Source organism: Theropithecus gelada, chromosome 5 (genome assembly GCF_003255815.1).
Source record: "Theropithecus gelada isolate Dixy chromosome 5, Tgel_1.0, whole genome shotgun sequence".
Lineage (NCBI taxonomy): Eukaryota > Metazoa > Chordata > Mammalia > Primates > Cercopithecidae > Theropithecus > Theropithecus gelada.
The window spans coordinates 68,928,966-68,951,666 of NC_037672.1; the positions used below are offsets into that span (position 1 = coordinate 68,928,966).

General features: G+C 33.5%; 1 protein-coding gene across 4 annotated transcripts in view; it reads left to right on the forward strand.

The window, feature by feature from the left end:
* The window catches only part of ANKRD17 (ankyrin repeat domain 17), a 183,961-nt gene that overhangs the window by 60,021 nt on the left and 101,239 nt on the right, over window positions 1-22,701 (forward strand). For all 4 annotated transcript variants that reach the window (XM_025384928.1, XM_025384929.1, XM_025384931.1 and 1 more), the window contains exon 2: window positions 21,987-22,140. In XM_025384928.1, coding sequence (XP_025240713.1) covers window positions 21,987-22,140 — 154 coding nt within the window. The remainder of the gene's footprint in view (window positions 1-21,986; window positions 22,141-22,701) is intronic.

The window sequence follows — 22,701 nt, forward strand, 5'->3', positions numbered from 1 at the left end:
GCACTATTAGTATTTAATGTTGTTCTAGTTTCAGAAAGGACATATAGTAATGTAATATTCATTTAACAAATGTTTATTGACTGCCCTCTAGGTGTCCTGCACTATTCTTGGCTCAAACTACAACAAAAAGACAGATGAAGTTATTACTCATATGGAGCTTTCATTGTAGTTGGAAAGACTGACAATATACAATGGGACAAGAAAATAAATAGTACAGTTTTATATAGTCATTAGTACTACTAAATAATAAAACCAGGATGATGGGGGAGACCATGACTAAGGGGAGGAGGTATTCAAAGGTGCTTAGGAGTGATACGTTTAAGCAAATACCTGAATGTTGAGAAGAAGCTAGCCATTTGAAGATCTTCATGAATTCCAGATAGAAGGAAATGTAATTGTTAAATTTCTGAGGTATGCCTCTACAGTTGATGTTTTGAAGGCAATTGAGGGAAGATGAAATTAATAGGGGTATTCTATATAAACTAACGGGAAATTGAGACAATGTTTTTCTCAGCTAAATTCCTCCTAGCAAAGGAGGTGGATGAATGGAAGAGGTGCTTGGCACCTCGACTTTCTCTTTGTCTTTTTGGCTGGATTTTTTTTTTCTCCTTTTTTCTTCTTTTACTTTCCTTGTTTTCCTCTTCTCTCCTTCCAGCGCACGCACACACACACACAAACACACACACACACACACACACACACGGCCAAACTATATTTTTTCGCAGCCTGTTAGGGTAGCAGTTCTGATTAGCCATGAAGAGAGGCTCAGGGCACACTTGGAGATGGCTTTTATAACAGTAACATGATTGCTGATGTCTTCTGTTTATAATCTTGAGGCATAATTTGAGCCCATGACTAGAATGAGATGTATTGGGAAGAGTGGGAAAATTTTTAGAATTTTAGCATACTGTAGACAGTTTTCTCTTGAATTTGTTCCCAAAGAGTAGTTTAAGTTTTTGATGCTATACTCTTCAAACTCTTGAATATCTTTTTATGTGTTACAAGTTTTTACGTCACCTTTCTTACCCAGAATATTTAGCCTTCACAATTCCTGACATTTGTAGTTTATTTTGTTTGGGCTTATCTAGTTTATCATACAATTCATGGAGAATATCTTTGAGTATCATTAGGGGAAAGGATAGCTTTGATTTTGTTGGGATCTGTGGTGGGGGCCAGATGTCCAATGAAAGGAATATTTGTAATTTTGGTTTAATCTCCTTTGTGACTTTGGGCAAAGCTATAGTATAGTAAGAGTAAGTTCTCTTTTAATTTTTTTTCTTTTTGCTCTCATACTAGACTGTTTATACTAAGAATTCTTGAAGTATTAATGTTGAGTCATATGACTATTAACATTTAATTTTTCTTTTTCCTTTTACAAAAATATGGGTTGTGGATGAAATTTTGCATATACATATTTCATTCATTTTGCCACCATACCATATAGACAACTTACCCAAATTTCTTGGAGATTTTTGAGCTTTTGAGTGTCAAGTAGGCCTATCCTTATATAATCTCTTTATCGAGTGAAACATAGAGCCAATGGGTATTCAAATTTGTTCATTATACTTTGCAATATACCAAATTTTTCATTTTCATTGAGAAACTAAATTTGTTTGGATAATTTTAAAGTCTCATTATATAGTCTTAAATATTTATATTGCCAATTAAATTATGATTATTTTTTCATCACTAGGTAATGGGTCAAAGTCAGTGATATTTTAGTAAAACTACTCTGTATTTAATGTTTCTATAATGTGAATACTTGTAGACAATTAGCGGGTAGATGGAGTAGCCACATGTTTTAATTTGCTTGGGACAGTTCTAGTATATACCTATTTTCCTGACATAATTTTTCTTAAAAGTTTTTAGATTGTATGTATGGAGACTCTGAAGTTAGAGGAATGATGGTGTTTTAAATCTGAAGTTACAGTCATTTATACACAGTTTTTCGGAATATTTATAGGTTTTGTAGCACCAAATGAAATCAACTGAATATAAAGTATACTAATGTAGTTGAATACAACAAGCCAAAAACATATATTTAATACAATGTTCATTTACCTGAATTTCTTCAGTTTAGCTCAATGTTCTCTCTTGAAAATATGTTTTTGTTTTTGTTTTTTGTGATAGGCTCTTGCTGTGTTGCCCAGCCTGGAGTTAGTGGTTGATCACAGCTCACTGCACCCTTGAACTCCTGGGCACAGCCCCCTGAGTACCGGGGACTATAGGAGCATGCCAGTATGCCCGGCTGATTAAAAAAATTTTTTTTAATGGTAGTGGGTCTTGCTGTGTTGCTCAAGCTAGTCTCAGACTTCTGGCCTCAAGCTTACCCTCCCACCACAGCTTCCCAAAGTGCAAGGATTACAGGCATGAGCCATGGCACCTGGCCTTGAAAGTGCTTTTTACAGGATTCTCTTCTTTTAAAAGTGAAGACTTGGAATTTAATATGTCTTAAGTGTGCTAGTATTTGTATTACAACTGCGGTTTCTTTCTCTCAGAGTTCTGACTACAGAGTTGTGTAAGTATTGAGTAGAATGCCCTCAGTTCTGTTTTCTCCCTAAACTATATTATTTTAATGTGGTGTTTTGCAGATTGGGAGGTTTATCAGATTGCATTTATTGCAGGATAGCACAGTTACCTGTATTGCTATAAACATCACATAAGCCTTGATTTTCATAATGCAGACAGTATTCTCTATATGGCTGTAGGAATATAAGACTTCAGTGGTGTTTGCATAGTAACTCCTTTTTTACCTTCTACTACAAGAGCCCTTCTTGTAGCTGGGGAGTGCACCCACAAGATCTAACAGCTGTTTCAGAGCTGCTCATTTTAGAGTGATTGGTAGGGAGTTGGTGGCTCAGAGGTCCTACTCAGAATGTGTCCTGGGTTCTGAATAACTAGCAGACTGTCATTAACCAAATAAGTTATGGGATTTTGTCTTAATTATATACATATACACACATACACATACATATGTATGTATTCCCTAAAACTTAATAAAGCTCAAACAATGAAATCAGATTTCTTAAGTATTCTAATTCCCTTTAAAATGTAAATCAGATTTTATAATTCTTTTGTTCAAAACTGTCCATTGGCTCCCATTTCACTTAGATCAAAAGCTAGTCTTTGCAATGTGCTAAGATAGCAAAGACTATTTTGGTCATTTATGTAACTCAACGTCCAAGAACACTGTAGGTGCTCAATAAAATAGTTGCTGAATGGATAACTTTCAATATTTGGATGAGATCCAACAGAAAAGAATGCTCTTAGCTTGTCAAACAATAGTAAACAGAAGTAACATTAGAACAATAGATCCTTGCTCACTTAAAATCAGATATAAGTGTGTGTGTGTGTGTAAATAATACATATGTATATATAAACATACACATACGTGTATATATGGTACATATCATTTGAATTAAATGAAATGTATCAGAATTTGTGGTATACAATTAAAGCTTAGGTTAGAAAAGAAGAAAGTTTTCAAATCAGTGATATATAATTTCCACCTTAAGAAACTAGAAGAGCAAATTGAACCAAAGCAGGTAGAATGGAAGAAAGAATAAGATAACAAAATCAATGAAATTAAAAGCAACAGAAACTACGGCCAGGCGCAGTGGCTCATGCCTGTAATCCCAACACTTTGGGAGGCGGAAGTGGGCAGGTCACTTGAGGTCAGGAGTTCGAGACCAGTCTGACCAACATGGCAAAAACCATCTCTACTAAAAATACAAAAATTAGCCGGGCATAGTGGCAGGCACCTGTAATCCCAGCTACTCGGGAGACTGAGGCAGAAGAATCGCTTGAACCTGGGAGGCAGAGGCTGCAGTGAGCTGAGATTGTGCCACTGCATTCCAGCCTAGGCTACAGAGCGAGACTCCATCTCAAAAAAAAACAAAAAACAAAAAGAACAGAAAAACATAGTTCTTTGAAAGAATCATTAAATCTGATAAAGCTCTAATCATACTGATAGAGAGAGAGAACACACAAATTATTAACACTGGCAGTGAAAAATGTAATACTGCTTCCCATCCCACCCATATACACTAAAAGGCTACCAGGGACTAATATCAGTTAGAGAAATTGTATTTCACATTAAAAATTCTTCAGCAGGCTGGGCGTGGTGGCTCATGCCTGTAATCCCAGCACTTTGGGATGCCAAGGTGGGTGGATCCCGAGGTCAGGAGATTGAGACCAGCCTGGCCAACATGGCGAAACCCCATCTCTACTAAAAATGCAAAAATTAGCTGGGCGTGGTGGTATGCACCTGTAGTCCCAACTACTCGGGAGGCTGAGGCAGGAGAATTGCTTAAACCCGGGAGGCACAGGTTGCAGTGGGCCGAGATTGCACCAAAGTGCTCAGCCTGGTGACAGAGTGAGACTCTGTCTCAAAGAAAAAAAAATCTTCAGCAAAGAAAACTCTTAAGTCTACATGACTTCGTGCACAAATTACATGATATGTTAAAGGGAAAAATAATACTAATTCTTCACAAACTTTTACAGAAAATATGTGATGAGGGATTGCATCTGCACTCACATTATGAGACCAGCATTACCCTGATACCAAGACCGAACAAAGATATTATAAGAAAAGAAAATTAAAACCAATATATATCATGAACATAGATAAAAAATCCTAATAGAATATTAAGAAACAGTCCAATAATATGTAGACAAGATAGCTCATGACCAAATGGTGTGTATCCTAGGAATATAAAGTTGGTTTAAATTGTTTAACATTTACTCATCAATCAATGTAATTCACTGTCAGCACACTCAAGAAAAAAGATTATTTTATAATCACAGTAGATACAGAAAAGGAACTTGACAAAATTCATCATCCACTGATAACAAAAAATTCTTAGCAAAGTAGGAATATAAGAGAGTTACAATAATTAATCAGTGAGTTTAGCAAGGTGTTCTATTCCTCTATATTAGAAATAAACATTTGGAAAATGAAATTTTAAAAAAGCACCAATTCTAATCTCACCAAAAAACATGAAACACTTAGGCATAAATCTAATAAAGTATGTATGTAGTTTATGTGCTTAAAAACTAAAAAAAAAAAAAAAAATTAATGAGAGAAATCAAAGATGACCTAAATACATGAAAAAATATATAGTATCTAGGCTTATGATTTATTTCAGGTTAATTTTTGCCTATGGTGGAAGGAGTAGGTTAAAGTCCCAAGCAATAGGTTGATAGCCAGATGTTTCAGCTGTATTACAGTATATGATATATATATATATATATATACACTACAATGTATACTATATATATTTCCATGTATTTTTAAAACTCAATACTGTTAAATGTCAATTCCCCCCAAAATGGAGTATCAATGCAATCCCAATAAAAATCCCATCAGATCCTCTCCTTTTTTTAATTTACAAGCTTTTTGATATCTGTATAAAAAAGGCCCTATAATAACCAAAACGGTTTTGAAAAGCAAGAACTAAGTTGAAGAATTTCGAGATTTATTATAAAGCTAATCAAAACAGTGTGGCACATATATTAATGAATCAGAGTAGAGAGTCTAGGGAAGATTCATAATATATGAACTATTGACTTTTGACAGAGATGCCAAGGAGTTCAATAGAGAAAATGTAGTCTTCTCAACAAATGATGCTAAAACGTTTGACTCTCAACCTATGTTTTGGAACTTCAAGCTATTCCTTGACACTATATGCAAAAATTATCCTGACATTAATCATAAGCTTCAATATAAAAGCTAAAACAGTACAACTTCTAGAAGAGAACATAGAAAATCTGTGACTTTGGATTAGATAGAAGTGTTTTATATATGGCAAAAAACCACAAACATAAAATAACCCCCGATAATTTGGATTTCATTGAAATTAAAAACTTTTCTTCTTCAGAAAATACTAAAAAGAAAATAAAAAGACAAACCACCAGCTTGCAGAAAATATTTGCAAGCCACGTGTTTGATAAAGGACTTGTTTGGTATATATTAAGAATTCTCACAAATCAATATTGAGAAAACTCAATAAAAAGGTGATTTTTTTGTTTTGTTTTGTTTTGTTTTTGAGACAAGGTTTTACTCTGTCACCCAGGCTAGAGTGCAGTGTTGCAATCATGGGTCACTGCAGCCTCAACCTCCTGGGCTCAAAGGATCCTCCTGCCCCAGCCCCCTGAATAGTTGGGACCACAGGTGTGCACCACCACACCTGGCTAATTTTTGTACTTTTTATGGAGATGGGATTTTGCCACGTTGCCCAGGGCTGTTGTGGAACTCCTAGGCTCAAGCAATCTGCCCACCTTGGCCTCCCAAAGTGCTCGGATTGCAGGTGTGAGTCTCAGGTACCCAGCCAAGAAAAGGTTTTAACAGATACTTTATTGAAGATTTGCTGATGGCAAATAAACACAAGATAAAGGTGTTCAACACCATTCATTAGCCATTAGGGAAAAGCAGAATAAAACTACAAAGTGGGGAAAAGCCAGAAGATACCAAATGCTAGTGAAAAAAGGGTGAATTTTACTCTGAAGTATACTTCAGTAAACCTGATTTTCATAAAAAGTTTATCGCATGCAGAAGGAAAAAGAATAAAGGAAGAGAACATAGTATGTTCCTCAATTTACTTATCTTGAGAAAACAAGCAGTTGCTTTAACTAATTCTTACAATATTTGATTTTGTTGCCAAAACTTTTTCTTTCATTTAAAAAGAATGAGGTTGCATATGCATACTTTCAGATGAGGTACATGTACCAGCAAATTAATCCTATATATCTCAAGATAATACAAATTGTTATGATAGCTCCTTCAGAATTTATTCTAGAAATATGGAAATGGTTGGGTGATTCTTTATATTTTTGTTTGAAAGTCTAAAGAAGTTGTTTTTTCTCATTAATTGTTTACTAAAAATCACAATAGAAAACTGCATGTTTTTTTTTTAAGGTTAGCAATGTAGAAGGGTATGGAGTAAGTAAAAAGGTACAATTCTCTCTTTGATTTCATCCCTTGATTACCGCTGTTAATAACTTGGGTTTATCTATCTTGAAATTTTTTGTGTACATTCTTGCACATGTGTATACGTTTTATTTTGCTTTTTAAATCAACTTAAATAGATACATACCATGTTTTTGTTTTGTTTTGTTTTGTTTTGTTTTTGCTTCAGACTGCTTTTTTCCACCTAACAATGTGGAGATCATTCTGCATCGATATTAATGTATCCATTTGGTAAATATTTTTAAGTAGGTAATGTTTAAGGCACTATTCTAGATACAGGGGATAGAGCAAGGAACAAAATAGGTGCTTTAGTGAACTTATATTCAAGTGAGAGGAAGACAATAAATTGGGGGGAAATGTCACTATTAATAAGTTCATGAAGATAAATAATGTAAGCAAAAGAGATGAGATGTGATGGGACAAAATGAACAGCACAGATAGTTGTGGTTTAGGCCTTTATGTGTAAATCTGCTTTATTCTTAAGTTAGCTATTATTCCATATATACTTTATTTAATCATTGTATTGATGAATATATGGATTATTTATAGTCTTTCCTGTTATAATCAATAATGTAAAGAACATCTATATACATAGTTTGTTGCTTACATGTGCAAGTATTTTTATCCTAAATTCCTAGAAAGAAAATTGTATTTTTAAATGTTTATTTTAGATTCTGAAAAATTATCCTTGAAAATATTAGATATTATTTATCAATGGATGATAAATATTTTATTTTAATTTATAATACCTGATTCCCAGTGAAATTGGGCATTTGTATTTATCTTATGAATCACCTACTCTATAACATTTTGCCCATTGTGGTGTTTGCCTTTTTCTTACTGAAATTTAAAAACTTCTTTGTAACCCTGTTTTTAATATGTACATTATATTTTGTAATATTTTCTCCTAGTCTGTCAGTTTTTTAAATTTATGTCATCTTCGAATTTTTATTCTCATACTGTCCATATTTATTAGTCTTTTGTTTCCTAGTTTCAAGGTTTTGTGTCTTTCCAGAAAAGCTTTCTTGTCTACAAAATTTATAGCAATATAATCTCTTATATTTTCTTTTACTACTTATTTAGTTTTATTTATGTTTCTAATAGATTTTACTTTACATCTGGAGATATATATATATTATATATATATTTTATATATATTATATATTATATATATTTTATATATATTATATATTATATATATATATTTTATATATATATATAATTTTTTGGTAGGGGCCTGTTTTTTCTAGCTTCATAGCTGTTCTCCCAAAATAGTTTGTTGAGCAGTATGTCTTTTTCCTACTGACTTGAAATCTTACCTTTATCACACTTTATAAGTCCCAGATATATATGTTCTGTATTCAGTACTCCACTGTTTTGGTTATTGTCATTTTATATTATATTTGACATCTGGTAGACCATCCCTCCCCATTGTCTTTTTCAACAATTTTTTTTTTGGCAATTCTTGTGTATTTTCTCTTCCAGATGAACTTTAGAATCAACATGTCAAGTTCCATTAAAAATCCCTTTGGGATTTTGATTGGAAGTGCATTGAATTTACAGATTAATTTGGGGAAAATTGACATCTTTACACTATTGAATCTTCCCATCCAGGAACATGGTATGCCTCTCCATTTCTTCAGGTGGTTGTTCTTTTGTTTTGGTTTTTTTTTTGTTTGTTTTTCAGTAAAGTTTTACAGTTTTCTTCATGTAGGTCTTACACTTTTCTTGTTAAGTGTATTCCTGGATATGTTTTCGTTTTTGTTGTTGTGAATTACATTTTTTCTTCCATTTTACATTTTGTTTTCTCATGGGTTATTGCTGGTATGTAGGAAGGCTATTGATTTTTATGTTGATCTTACCATTTACTTAGTTTTCAGTTGCTTCTCTTGAAGTTTCTAGAAGGATGACTGTATATTCTGCAAACGATAGCATTTTGTCATTTCCTTTTTCTGTATGTGTTTATACCCTTACAGGTTTATTTTTGAAGGCATTTGTTTTGTTCTTCTGGTCTTACTGCATTGGTTAGGTTTCCAGAACTATTCATTACTAGTTTTGATTTGGGCATCTTGTTTCTGATTTAAATGGGATGCTTCTGAGTTTTAAACTTCTACAATAATATATATCTTAGATTTCTAGTAGAATACTTTATTTATTTATTTATTTATTGAGACGGAATCTCATTCTGTCACCCAGGCTGGAGTGCAGTGGCACGATCTCATCTCACTGCAGCCTCCGCCTCCCGGGTTCAAGTGATTCTCCTGCCTCAGCCTCCCGAGTAGCTGGGATTACAGGCACGTACCACAGGGCCTGGATGATTTTTGTACTTTTAGTAGAGACAAGGTTTCGCCGTGTTGGCCAGGCTGGTCTCGAACTCCTGACCTCAGATGATCTGCCAGCCTTGGCCTCCCAAAGTGCTAGAATTACAGGTGTGAGCCACTGTGCCCAGCCCCAGAATACTTTATAAAGAATAAAAGTTTTCTTTTTGGCTTAATAAGTATTTTTATGAAAATGGATATTGTCTTTAATCATGTACTTTTGTTGAGATGATGCATATTCTTTTTTTACCTGTAATACCTCAATGTGGTGATTGCATTAATGTTAGTCATAATGTGTTCTATTTTTAATATTTACTCAGCAGATACTTATTTGGTTATTGTATTGTGTCAGGAACTATGTCACACACTAGTGTTAGCACTAAGTCTGAAAGGTTCATTTTTTTTTTTTGGAGAAGAAATAATAAGCAAGTATCCAAGAACGAGATAATTTCAGGCTGTGGTAGTATTATGGAGGAAATAAAGTCGATGGTGTGGTAGAAAGATAAGGAGAGAAACATCATTGATAGTATCATCTGAGAAAGTAAAACATAAGCTAAGACCTGAAGAATGAAAGGGTTGGGAAAAGCATTCCAGACAGCTGAGTGCGATGGCTCACGCCTGTAATGCCAGCACTTTGGGTGGCCGAGGGGGCGGAATGGTAGCCAGGTGTGGTGACCACCTGTAGTCCCAGCTGCTCAGGAGGCTGAGGTGAGAAAATAGCTTGAACTCAGGAAGTGGAGGTTGCAGTGAGCCAAGATGGCGCCACTGCACTCCAGCAGAGTGAGACTCCGTTTCAAAAAAAAAAAAAAAAAAAGGCATTCCAGGCAGAGGAATATCACTGTATATGTACAATTAATTTTATTTGTGTTTGTGTAAGATTTGTGACAGAGAAACAGAAAAAAGAAAGGATTATATTTCTTAGCGTTCTCTATTGTCTTTCTTGTAGTTGTCATGATATTTTTTTATACTACTGCTAAATTTAATTTGCTATTTGGGCTTTTTTTGTTGTTATTTCTTTTAGGTTTGTTAATAGGCTATTTATAATGAGCTAGAGAGTTTTTCCACCTGTTTTCTGGGCCTTGTAAATAAAAAGTAGTGCTCTATTCCTTAAATGTTATAATAATGCTGTGTAATTTTGATAGAAGTTGCCGGTAAATTCATTTGGGTTTAGATGCTGTTTTGAAGGGTTAGATCTGTCTATAATTGACATTTCTTCAGTGGACATATTCTACTTAGGTTTTCTACCATTTCTTAAGTTAATTTTGATTATCTTTCTTTCTAGCAAACCATCCATTTTGTTTAAGATTTTTAGATGTATTGATTCATACATGTGCTCAGCTTTCTAACTTTAATAAGTCTTTGTATTTTTCTCTGTCTCTCATTTTTCATAATCATTCTTGCCAAAGGCTTGTCTCCTCCTTCTAGACTTGACCTAAGAAACTGTTTTGGTTTTATTAATTAAACTTTTATCTCTTCTCAATTTTCTTACTTCTGTTTTTTCATTATAAATTACTTTGATGCATTTTGATTTGTATTCTATTTTGAAGCTTTTCATTTATTTATTTTAAATCGCAGGTTCTAATGAATTTAATACATTTCAAGCTCTAAATTTTTCTTTTCTTTTTCGTTTCTTTTAGACGGAGTCTCGCTCTGTCTCCCAGACTGGAGTGCAGTGGTGCAGTCTCAGCTCACTGCAACTTCTGCCTCCCGGGTTCAAGCAGTTCTTCTGCCTCAGCCTCCCGAGTAGCTGGAACTGCAGGCACGTACCACCATGCCCGGCTAATTTTTATATTTTTAGTAGAGATGGGGTTTCACCATATTGGCCAGGCTGGTCTCGAACTCCTGACCTCATGATCCTCCCACCTTGGCCTCTCAAAGCACTGGGATTACAGGCATGAGCCACCGCACCCGGCCTAAATTTTTCTTTAAAGATAGCTATGACTAAATCCCATATGAAATAATATGCTCATAATTTTAATTTTCATTTACTCTGTATTCTGAGAGTTCATATTAGGCTTGTTTTTCCTTTTCTTTTTAAATTTTCAAGTAGTGTCATCATTTTATAGCTAAGTTTTAGTTTCTTTCAACTTTATGGACCAAGAACGTACCCTTGTATAATTTCTTTATTTTGAAATGTGTTTACATTTTCTGTTTTGCTTAAGATATGATCAGGTTTTTGTTTTTAAAGACTGTTCTTTGTGATATACTAAGTTCTAGTTCACTATGAAATATAAATATTACAGTTAATTACTTCTGTTTCTAAATCCTCTTTATCCTGTCCCTGGAAAAATGGTCTTCCATGAAACTGGTTTCTGGTGTCAAAAAGGTTGGGGAGCACTGCCCTAAAACGTAGGCCTTTGGCATTATTTCATTTGAATCCTGGCTTTCATATTTTCAAAATAATCAGAAATCTTTGTGATATATTTATGTTATATACTTCTGTTAACAGTGGAGGATGTCCAGGTTCTTGGCATCTGGAACAAAGAATTGGACAAAACACACAAACAAAGCAAGGAAGGAATGACAGGATTTATTGAAAATGAAAGTATACTCCACTGTGTGGGAGCAGGCCCAAGCATTGGTGCTCAAAGGCCTCCTTACAGAATTTTTGAGAGTTTAAGTCCCCTCTACAGGATTCCATTGGTTACTTCAGTGTGTCCTATGTCAATGGAGGGCATGAAGTAAAGTTACAAAGTAATTTATGGCATATACCTTATGGAGAGGATATTTCCTCTTATAACCGAAATGTGATTTGGCCTTCTCTTCCCTGCCTCCAGACCCCATTTTCCTGTCTCAATTCCACTTTTATAACTTTAATGAATCATACATTAAGAATTACCTGAGATGTTAAAGAGATGTTGTATTATACTGGTTTCTTTTCTACTGCTTAGTCTTGCAATTCCAAGGCTGCCCCTTTCTTGGATGCATTTTTCTTCTTGAAGTAATACTTTCCCTAAATTAAGAAAATGTTTGTGGCTTTTAAATTTCATAGTGTTTACATACCTAAAAAAATTTCATTCTACAGTTTGGAATTTTACTTTCAAAATAATTGTGCATCAGAACTTTTAATTGCACAGATATCTTCTAGCATCTAGTGCTGTATTTAGGAAGATGTCAATCTGACCCCAACAGGTCCCCACTGCTACCATCCTGAAAGTTTTCTAGACTTTATATTCTTAGAAGTTTGAAATTTCACCAGGCTTATGACTACAGGTTTTGTGGTGTGTATATGTGTGTGTGTGTATCTGTGTGTGTTGTAAAGCCATTTTATAAAAATATTTTTATTCTGAAACTGCTTTTACGATAATTGATAAATAATAATTCCTAGAGCAGGCTAAATTCATAATTGAATTGCATCCTACTATTGATAAATAGTTTTGGGAGAATTTTTGACAAACCGTATAACTCTAATTTTGTTACAGAAAAACCACTTAGAAATTCCAGATTTGAGAATTCCATAGAACTTTGTCTTATTTGAAATATTCATAATTTGTCCACTTTGTAAAGCTTATAATTTATGTTAAAAATGTTATATTGAATTGTTAGTAATGTCATACTCAATTGTTGCAAGCATATGGCAGTTTGAAGCATAAGAAAGAAGTCATGTTTTATGAAAGCGCTATGGAACAAAGCTGTGTTAACTATTATATCACTGATTCCTAGATTATAGTAGCTGCTTAACTAATATTTGTTAAATTGATAGATGAGTATGAATGAAAAAATACAGGAATAGATCAGTGGTTTTTTTCTGTAAATAGACTTTTAGAAAGGTAAATTATCTTTAATGAGGTTCACTTTACTTTTATTTGCTATATTCTCAGAATACCATAATGAATTATTGACCATTCTTTTTACAAGAAAGACTTTATTTCTTTAAGCAGGTTTTTATTTTCTTTCAACTTTTTAAATTTCAATCTTATACTTGGATTAGTATTCTGTGACATTACTGAAGATTTTGTCTTTGTATGTATAGAAAAAAATATTTCAATTGTATTAATTTTGGAATAATTTACTCCATTAAGAATTGTGGTAATTTATCAAAGTTTACCCTTATTTAAGACTATAAAAAATACAGACAAAAGGAATTATTTCTGAGTCATGTGCAGAAGACACTAAATTGTGATGACTTTACAATTATGAATACTTCTTATTTCTTATTTTATGTGTAGTAAGTCTGCCTATCAGTATTCAAAGAACTGTAAGAGCAGAAAGGCATATTTTTCCAGGCTTACTTGAGAGCCCAGAAATTATTTTAATTTCTTAATAAATTAAGAATTTATTCAGTCACTATCATAAAATGATCATAAACTCAAGTTTCTTAATTTTTATATTCACTTTTTTATATTCAGTTTTAAAAATATGTTTTCATATGCAAATTGTATTTCATAATGATAATACCAAAATTAAGACTTGTTGCCTTCAATTATGTTCATATAGCCTGTGCTTTGAATATCAGTGAATAGGTTATATATATGAGTTATGTAATTCATCCCGTGATGATGGCCGTAAGTCATTTCTAATGAACTTTTATTTTTTGTAGCCAAAGTAGTGTTAGTTACAGATTTATGTCTGTAAACCCATTTTATGTTACTGAAATGTCTAAATCGATGCTAAAAATCAATCACTGACACTTACTGAAAGAAAAATTTAGAAAAAAATATAAAATCTTTTTGGAGGGATTTTTCTGCATTGACTGGATTTATTAAGAAATCTTAAAATTTTAAGTATGGTAAATTTTGGACTGAAGATAACTTCTAGGAGTAAGTGTGGAGATTATTTGTTTGAAAATGCTTTTATAATATAGTCAAGATTTAGAACACCTTTTTTGAAATGTAGATTACTGGTTTAAAGTTCAGATTACCAGCTTTTGAGATTCAGTGATAAATAGGGTATTTTCCAGAACAACAAAAACAATAATAAATATTTCTTATTATTTATCTATAATAAATAATAAAAAGATAAATAGTATTTATCTATAATAAGTATTTCTTTTTATGATTTTTTTCTTCTGGAAAACATCAGATGGGGGATAGGGTTAGTGTTGAATGTAAAGAAGTCTAAATTTTGGGTTGCCAGTATTTTTCTTTCATAAAGTATGTTTATCCTTAGAGACTGACCTTTTTTCCATGTTCACCTCACATAATGCATTTGATTTACTTAAGTTCTTAATTGGTTGTTTTGTCTCTGGTGTCATATCTATCTGAAACGATCTTTAACATGGTCTCTAATTATCTTTCTTTACCAGTTATTTGCCTTAATGCTTAAATCCTTCTGTAACTTAATATAAATTCTGAACGTAGCACAGTATTGAAAGGCACCATCTTCCTGAAGCATCATTGCTTTTAGCACTCTCATTCATAATTGTTTTCTCATTTCTCTGCACAATCACTGTATTAGTATCTGTTTAGTACTTCTTTCAAATTTGATAGTTACTTGCACATACAGTTGCCTTTCTCTATTGTATATTTATGGAAGGTATTGATTATAACAAAATTATTTTTGTATTTGTATAATCCAACGAGTAGCCTACTGCTTTGCACTTAGTATGTAATTTGTAGATATTTGTTAAGTTGAATGGAATTTATATGTATGGCATCCAGTTAATTAAAATATACTAGTTTTCTTTTTTTTTTTTTTAGAGGAAGTCTAGCTCTTGTCCCTCAGGCTGGGGTGCAATGGTGCGATCTCGGCTCACTGCAACCTCCGCCTCCTGGGTTCAAGCAATTCTCCTGTCTCAGCCTCCTGAGTAGCTGGGATTACAGGCATCTGCCACGATGCCCGGCTATTTTTTGTATTTTAAGTAGCAATGGAGTTTCACCATGTTGACCAGGCTGGTCTCGAACTCCTAACCTCAGGTGATCTGCCCGCCTCGGCCTCCCAAAATGCTGGGATTACAGGTGTGAGCCACCTCACCCGACCAAAATACACTAATTTTCTTATCCTTTGGAATAAATACCAGTTTGTTAAACTACAGAATGAACCATTGTTCTCTAGTACGGCAATGATATTTCTAACTTGAGGAGTAGTTTGAAATGTAATGCTAACGATCACAGTTGGTCCAAATGACCCTGCATTACCAAGTTTCCATGTGACTTTGTATTTTGAGTGTAGAAAGATTTGAATTACCGTTAATGACAGACAAATTCATTCAGCTCTGACCATTGTTAAAATACCTTGGTTTTCATTATTATTTGTATTAAGTCAGACTTAATTTGGGAAGAAAGCGAAAAAGAATTCTAATTATCTTAGAAATCTAAGTAATATTACTGTTAAATAATGGTTTTTCTGTTTAAATAAAAGCAACTTCTACAGTGAAATGTCATCACCTTTAGTCTTTCAAAATTAAAAGGACTTAGCATGAACGAAAGTACAGAGACTCGTATAAAAAAAAACCTCTATAGGCCGGGTACAGTGGCCTGTAGTCCCAGCACTTTTGAGAGGCCAAGGCGGGCAGATCACTTGAGGTCAGGAGTTTGAGACCAGCCTGGCCAACATGGTGAAAACTCATTTCTACCAAAATACACAAAAATTAGGTGGGCGTAGTGGTGTGCACCTGTATTTCCAGCTACTCCGGAGGCTGAGGTGGGAGAATCGCTTGAACCCAGGAGGCAGAGGCTGCAGTGAACCGAGATTCTGCCACTGCACTCCAGCCTGGGTGACAGAGTGAGACCCTGTCTCAATAAACAAAACAAAACCAAACCTCTATATATCTATTTCTCAGATGCAACATTTTCAAGAATTTGCCGTGAAGCTTTGTTTTCTTTAAGTATTTGATGACAAATTTCCGACACTATTCCTACATACTTCAGTATGCATGTCTGAAAAACAAGGATCTTTTCTTACATAACTGGAGTAATTCCTTTATATTATTAGCACTCTCTTTCATAATTGTTTTCTCATTTCTCTGCACAATCACTGTATTAGTATCTGTTTAGTACCTCTTTCAAACTTGTTTGATAGTTATTTGCACATAGAGTTGCCTTTCTCTATTGTATATTTATGGAGGGTATTGATTATAACAAAATTATTTTTGTGTTTGTATAATCCAATGATTATACAAACATTTCAGTTCACATTCAGATTTCTTGTCTCAAAAATACTGTTTTTACAATCGTCCTGTTTGAATAGGATTTAAGTAAGACCTATTATTTTGCTGGTTATATCTCTGGAGTCTCTTTAATTCAGAACTGTTCTTACTCTATTCAAAAAAGATTTTTTGCTCCCATTCTATTTACGTGAAGAAAATGGTCAGTTTTGATGTAAAATGTTCCACATTTTAGATTTTTCTTTTTGGCTTCTATTTAACCCAGTGATTCTCAACTTCTTTCTCCTTCATGATTTTTATTGCTGTTGTTGTTTTTAATTTTCTCTTATAAGGGAACATTTAGCAATGTCTGGAGACATTTTTGGTTATTACAGCCTGAAGGAGTGTTGCTAACTGGCATTTAGTGAATATAGGCCAAGGTTGCTGTCAAACATCCTAAATTACATAAGACAGCCCCAAACAACAAAGAATTGTCTGGTCCAAAATGTTAATAGTGCTTTTACATTGAGAAACATTGATTTATCTTATTCCTGTATTTGCCTTACTAATTTCCATGTACTGGAAGTTATTTACATGTCTAAAAGTTCTATTAGATTATTGTTTATTGGGGGGACAAAAATTCTTTATAGGAGGTGCTGTGTATTTTATGTTGCATAACTCGGGGGCATGTTAGGTTTGGTTGTCCCACTTTTAGTAATTAAACAATGGGTTCAGGTAGTTAACAGCCTAATCCCTAAATGTAAAATTTCAAGTCACCTTTCCCAGAGCAGTGTGAAAGTTCAACGCTTTATTATTCCAGCATTGAATTTCCTGGTGGAAAGTATATTGAGCTAGTTAATTGGATAACTGGTCTCTTGGTGCTAGGTATTTAGAAATCTGCTATTTAAATAAAGGTCCTTGTGTCTGGTTTTTTCATCTGTAACAATGAATTGAACCTTGTGATTTCTAAGCCTCTTGCATTTTGATGGTTCTTTATTCATAAACATAATTTCATAAAATATCCAGCTGGTCAAAACAACACATTCAAACCACTTTAAATACAACTTTTAAAAAAGGCCAGTTGTAACTTTGATAGCTTTTTTCCCGCTTAGAGAATACATTTAGTAAGAACATTTCTTTCCTTCGTCTTCTCTCTTCATGGAAGTTATTTATATATTTCATTTAAATCTAAAATATTTTCAAATACTTTCTTTAAAAATTTTTAATTTAATTTTATTTTATTTTTGAGACAGAGTCTTGCTCTGTCGCCCAAGCTAGAGTGCAGTGGCTCGACCTCGGCTCACTGCAACCTGCGCCTCCCGGGTTTAAGCGATTCTCCTGCCTCAGCCTCCCGAGTAGCTGGGATTATAGGAGTACACCACCATGCCTGGCTAATTTTTGTATTTTTAGTAGAGACAGGGTTTCACCATGTTGGCCAGGCTGGTCTTGAACTCCCAACCTCAGGCAATCCGCCCACCTCGGCCTCCCAAACTGCTGGGATTACAGGCGTGAGCCACCGTGCCCAGTTGAAATACTTATTTGAATTTCTTATTTGGACCACTTTTAATGTTTGTTATGTTCCAGAAGTTGGTTGTGATTCAAAATGATTTTTTTTTTTTTCTGTAGAATAATATAATAAAAATGCAGTAGGTTTCAGAGGGAAAATTCATTTTAGTTTTTAATCTGAGCTGTCTCAGCTGGGGATCTGGTATGGCAGAGAGGTGTATGCCCATAATTTAATAAAGGAATACTTATTTTTGTATGTTTATAAGATTGCATCTCTTTATGCCAGTCTCTCTTCACTTGTTTTGTAATGTAACACAAGCTCTTTCTAGTTGGAAAAAGAGGAACTGGTATTAAAGAAGGAAATTCTCTTTTTCCTTGCTGAACTTTTATACCTCTTTTTCTTTCTCATTACCTTATGTACTTTCTACCCTGTATTATGGTTCATTTTTACACATGCTCATTAAAGAAATAAGTTCCTACATAGCAAGGCTGGTATCACACATTTCTTTATCTCCCATAGTATTAAACAGTATTTTTTGCACGTAGAATGTTTGCAATAAATGTGTGTGTAATAAGTCAATGAAAATAGCATTTTGTATCACCTGCTACCTAATGTAAGATTCTGTATCTCCAAGATCTATAAAATATACCTTTAGAAGTATTTATTGTGATTACCTTGTTCTTCTCCAAATACACTAGAGCCTTTTAGAATCTGAAAGGGAAGAATCCCAAAATCATCTGGTAAATTTCACCTTCTTTATAGATTCTTATTTATTCAGTAGTCACCTGAATCCTGACAGTGAGTTAGACACACTTCTAATTGCTGGGTGTACACGACTAAACCAAAAAAGTGTTTGTTTTTACAGAGCTTAGAAAGACAATATGTATAATATTCACGTGTGATAAATCTATGAAAAAAATTAGGCAGAATTGAGGGTCTAAAGTTGTAGATGGCTAAGAGAGAGACTTGGTTAGGTCACACAGGTAGCAACTAAATCTATTCTGGTACCTAGGCCTTCATATTTTAGCAGTGTCCTTGAAAGTAGTTCCTTCATTAATCATAAATGAGGAATGGGGAGGAAATAATAAATATTCATTCCTGTTCTTTTCTGTCATATTGATAGCCCCTCCCTTTTCTAAAGCTCTCTATAAGAATTTCATAGTCATTTGAATTTACAGTTTTTTAAGTTACCAAGTTTTGCATATAGGGAGAACAGTGGGCCTAAGAATAACATAAGAACTTTTGTGGAGAAGCTTAACGTCAGTAAGAAAGTAAATGTTTCTGTATTTAGTATATCTCATCAAGAGATGGAAATGCAGTTTTCCTAGTGAGTTTTCACCAGGCTAGTTAGGATATCTGTGGCATAGGGGACTTTGTGTAAGACAGTCTCTTCTGCTTGAAATTTGATATCTTCTGTGATTCAACTTCTAACCTGTCTTTTCAAACCTACAGTAAAACCCAGTGTTCTATCACATAGAAATTTTATACCTGCCAGTCCATGTTCCTTCTTTCTCTCCTCTTATACAAATCAATTTTTTTGTTCAAAATCCTTTTATATTATTTTTTAGGCATGCAGTGTCTCCTTTGAACATCTTTAGCACCTCTGATCTCTACCTTCGATTAATCAGTTAACTATAGACTGCTCTTTGAGGTCTTTTACTTTCTAAAATATTCATTTAAAATACTGTATTATGGTATTTCATCTATTCATTTTACCTGTTCAATTTCATACATTTGTTTATTTGCTTTTATGTTTTCTTATTAAATTTGAATAATTGTAAATATTTTAATGAATTTCAGATATTAGAAAATTTCATTAGGAAACAGCTTTTTCTTTAGAAAGATTCATCTTCTGGACCTTTGTTTGACAATAAGAAAACATATTTTTTACTGCTATAATTTTGAATTGCACTTTGCCATGCCCAAAAATTTGCTTCCTAAAGTATAATACTTCAGTCAGCCTATAAAATTCTTCCTTTCTCATACTTCTGCTACTACCTTTAAAGATAACTTAAAATTAGCCAGACCTGGTAGTGCATGCCTATAATCCCGTCATTTGGGAGGCCAAAGTGGCAGGATCACTTCAGCCCAGGAGTTCCACACCCTGTTGCTACAAAAATAAAAAAAAATCAGTAAGGAGTGGTGTGTGCCTGTAATCCCCGCTACTTGGGAGGCTGAGGCAGGAGAATTACTTAATCCCAGGAGTTTGAGGCCAGCTTGGGCAACATAGCGAGACCATCCATGTCTCTTTAAAAAAGAATATATATATACACATATATGCACAAACATATATATAATTTTAAAATATATATAATTTTTAAAAATTATTTTTGTATTTCTTATCTCCCTGCCATAAGGAGTTATTGATTAAAGTTAATGTAGTACAAAATTTTATGAAATTTAAAAAATATTTACAGAGTGTTTTTAGAATGTTGTGTTTATTTGTGTATAAAATATTTGAAATCTCAAATGTTATTCCATGTTAAACTGCTTTAGTTTAATGGAACTTTGTAGAGAAACTTACATTATTTCTTCCCAGATTTAACATTTAGTATTAAATGTGTTGATTAATTATAGCAGTATTCTTGGTTACTTGCTAGTTGACTTTTCAAGATGGAACAGTATCATTTCTGAGGTTATGATGGTTAAGGATTTATTCCTTAAGTTGTCTTTTTTATTACCTCCTGGATAGTAGGCATGAGCATGATTGTATTCTAGCTTATCAGTTATTTTTACATCTATTTTAGTTATTGCAGTGTTAGTAGTACCTTAGATTTGTGAAATAAACTAACTCTGATGATATTAAATAGTGATATTTTATATAATAATTATCAATTTATATCAGTAAGCAGAAAAGAATATATTTTAGTACCTATTTGTAAGTAGCACTGTGATAGGGAATATCAAAACAAAACTTTACTCCTGTCTTAAGAGTTTGTTATTTTCTAATTCTTTAAATTTCTTTAATTGAATCTGCTATACTTACATCAGTGTTTCTTAACATAGTAAATAGACACCTCAGGGCCCAGAGACCATGAGGTGGTCCATGAGGTCAAAACTATTTTTATCATAATATTGAGATGTTACTTGACTTTTTTACTATGTTGACATTTACAATGATGGTGCAAAAATAGTGATGGGTAGAACTTCTGGACCCGAAGGCCATGGAAACAAACTGTATTGATATGATTGTATTCTTCACTGCCACGCGCTTGAAGTTAAAAAAAAAAAATGCCAGTTTAACTTTAAGAATGTTCTTGAAGCGATAAAATTAATTTTACGAAAACTCCCCTTTTGAACGCATGTTCTTTGAATATTACTGTGTGTAACAAAATGGGAAGTACACATAAAACACTTTTGCTGCATACAAAAAGTATAGTGTTTGTCTGGAGGAAAACTAACTGCTATGTTTTGAGATGTGAGCTGAGTTAGCCTTTTACCCCCATGAAATGTCATTTTTATGGTAAAGTACAAATGAAAAACTACAGTTGTCAAACTTGGATATTTGGCAAATACTCCTAATCATGTTTTAAGTGAGTCTGTCACTTTAAGGAAAACAACAATACTTGTTGCCAATGATAGTTAAGCTTTCAAGCACAAATTAGAATTTTGAAACTTGTTTGCCTAGGCTTGACAGCTTTCCAGTACTTAAAGACTTTTTGGATGAAATCAGTGGTGAGATTAATGTATGTGATTTTTTGATACTGATATTTGTTACTTAATTTCCAATATGGTAAATACCAAGAAATATAGAGTTTATATAAAGTCCTTGGGAGTTCAGTACTTCATTGAGTCCTGAAAGCAAAACATTTAAAAACTGCTGATTTAGTTAGGTATTCTATTCACAGTTAGAGTTTTCACAACCTAAGCATCACACTCAACCCTACATATAACTAATAAGCAAATTAAACTAGAAAAGAATATTAGAAAAGAAAATTAGGCTGCATATGAGTAAGAAAGTTTTGAATTCTTCCACAAATATAATTTTCTTCTTTTGTTAATCAACTGGCTTAGATGTCATGTTGAACTTTTTGGGGTTGCATTGTGTTTACCATTGTTAATTATGTTAACATATTTTTTCTCTCCCCTGCTTTCTTTTTATTTCTCTCCCCTGTTTTCCTTTCACTGTTCATTTCTCCCTTCCTCCCTCTTTTTGCAATTGTTTTATAGGTGGAGTCTTTCATTTTGGATCAGGATGATTTGGAAAATCCAATGCTGGAAACAGCTTCCAAGTTGCTCTTATCAGGTACTGCTGATGGTGCAGACCTCAGGACAGTAGATCCAGAAACACAGGCTAGACTGGAAGCTTTACTAGAAGCTGCAGGTATGTACTCTACATAGTAATAAGTCTACCTTATTATGTAAAGTTGCACATCAATCTAATAAAAGCTCTTCTTGTAGAATGATATTGGATATTTAGAATGATACTATTAATAAAGGTTAATTGATTACTTTCTACTGAATTACGTGGAGCATTTTACTAAAGCATATTGTAATTTTCATTACCAGAGTAAAATCCACGTGCTGCAGTTGACCTTATAGAGAGAGATTTCTTTTTCAGTTGAGTTTGATTATTCATGAATTATGTATTTGTGAATTTGCCTACCTGCAAAAATGCATTTTAACTTCAAAATCAGTACTAGTAGTCTTTCATAGGCATGTGTAAAGTGGTGAAACATTTCAATCACCCTACGTACATGCTTCCAGCAGAAGTTGAACAAAGTCATGCTGTACATTCTTGTTTCAACTCTCCTGCCATAAATAAGTGTCCTTTTGTGGCCTATTTAATGCCAGGTTTTACACATTTTTGTGGTTTTTGTTGATGTTAATTTTTTAATTTTTAATTTTTGTGGGTACATAGTAGGTGTAAGTATTTGTAGGATAC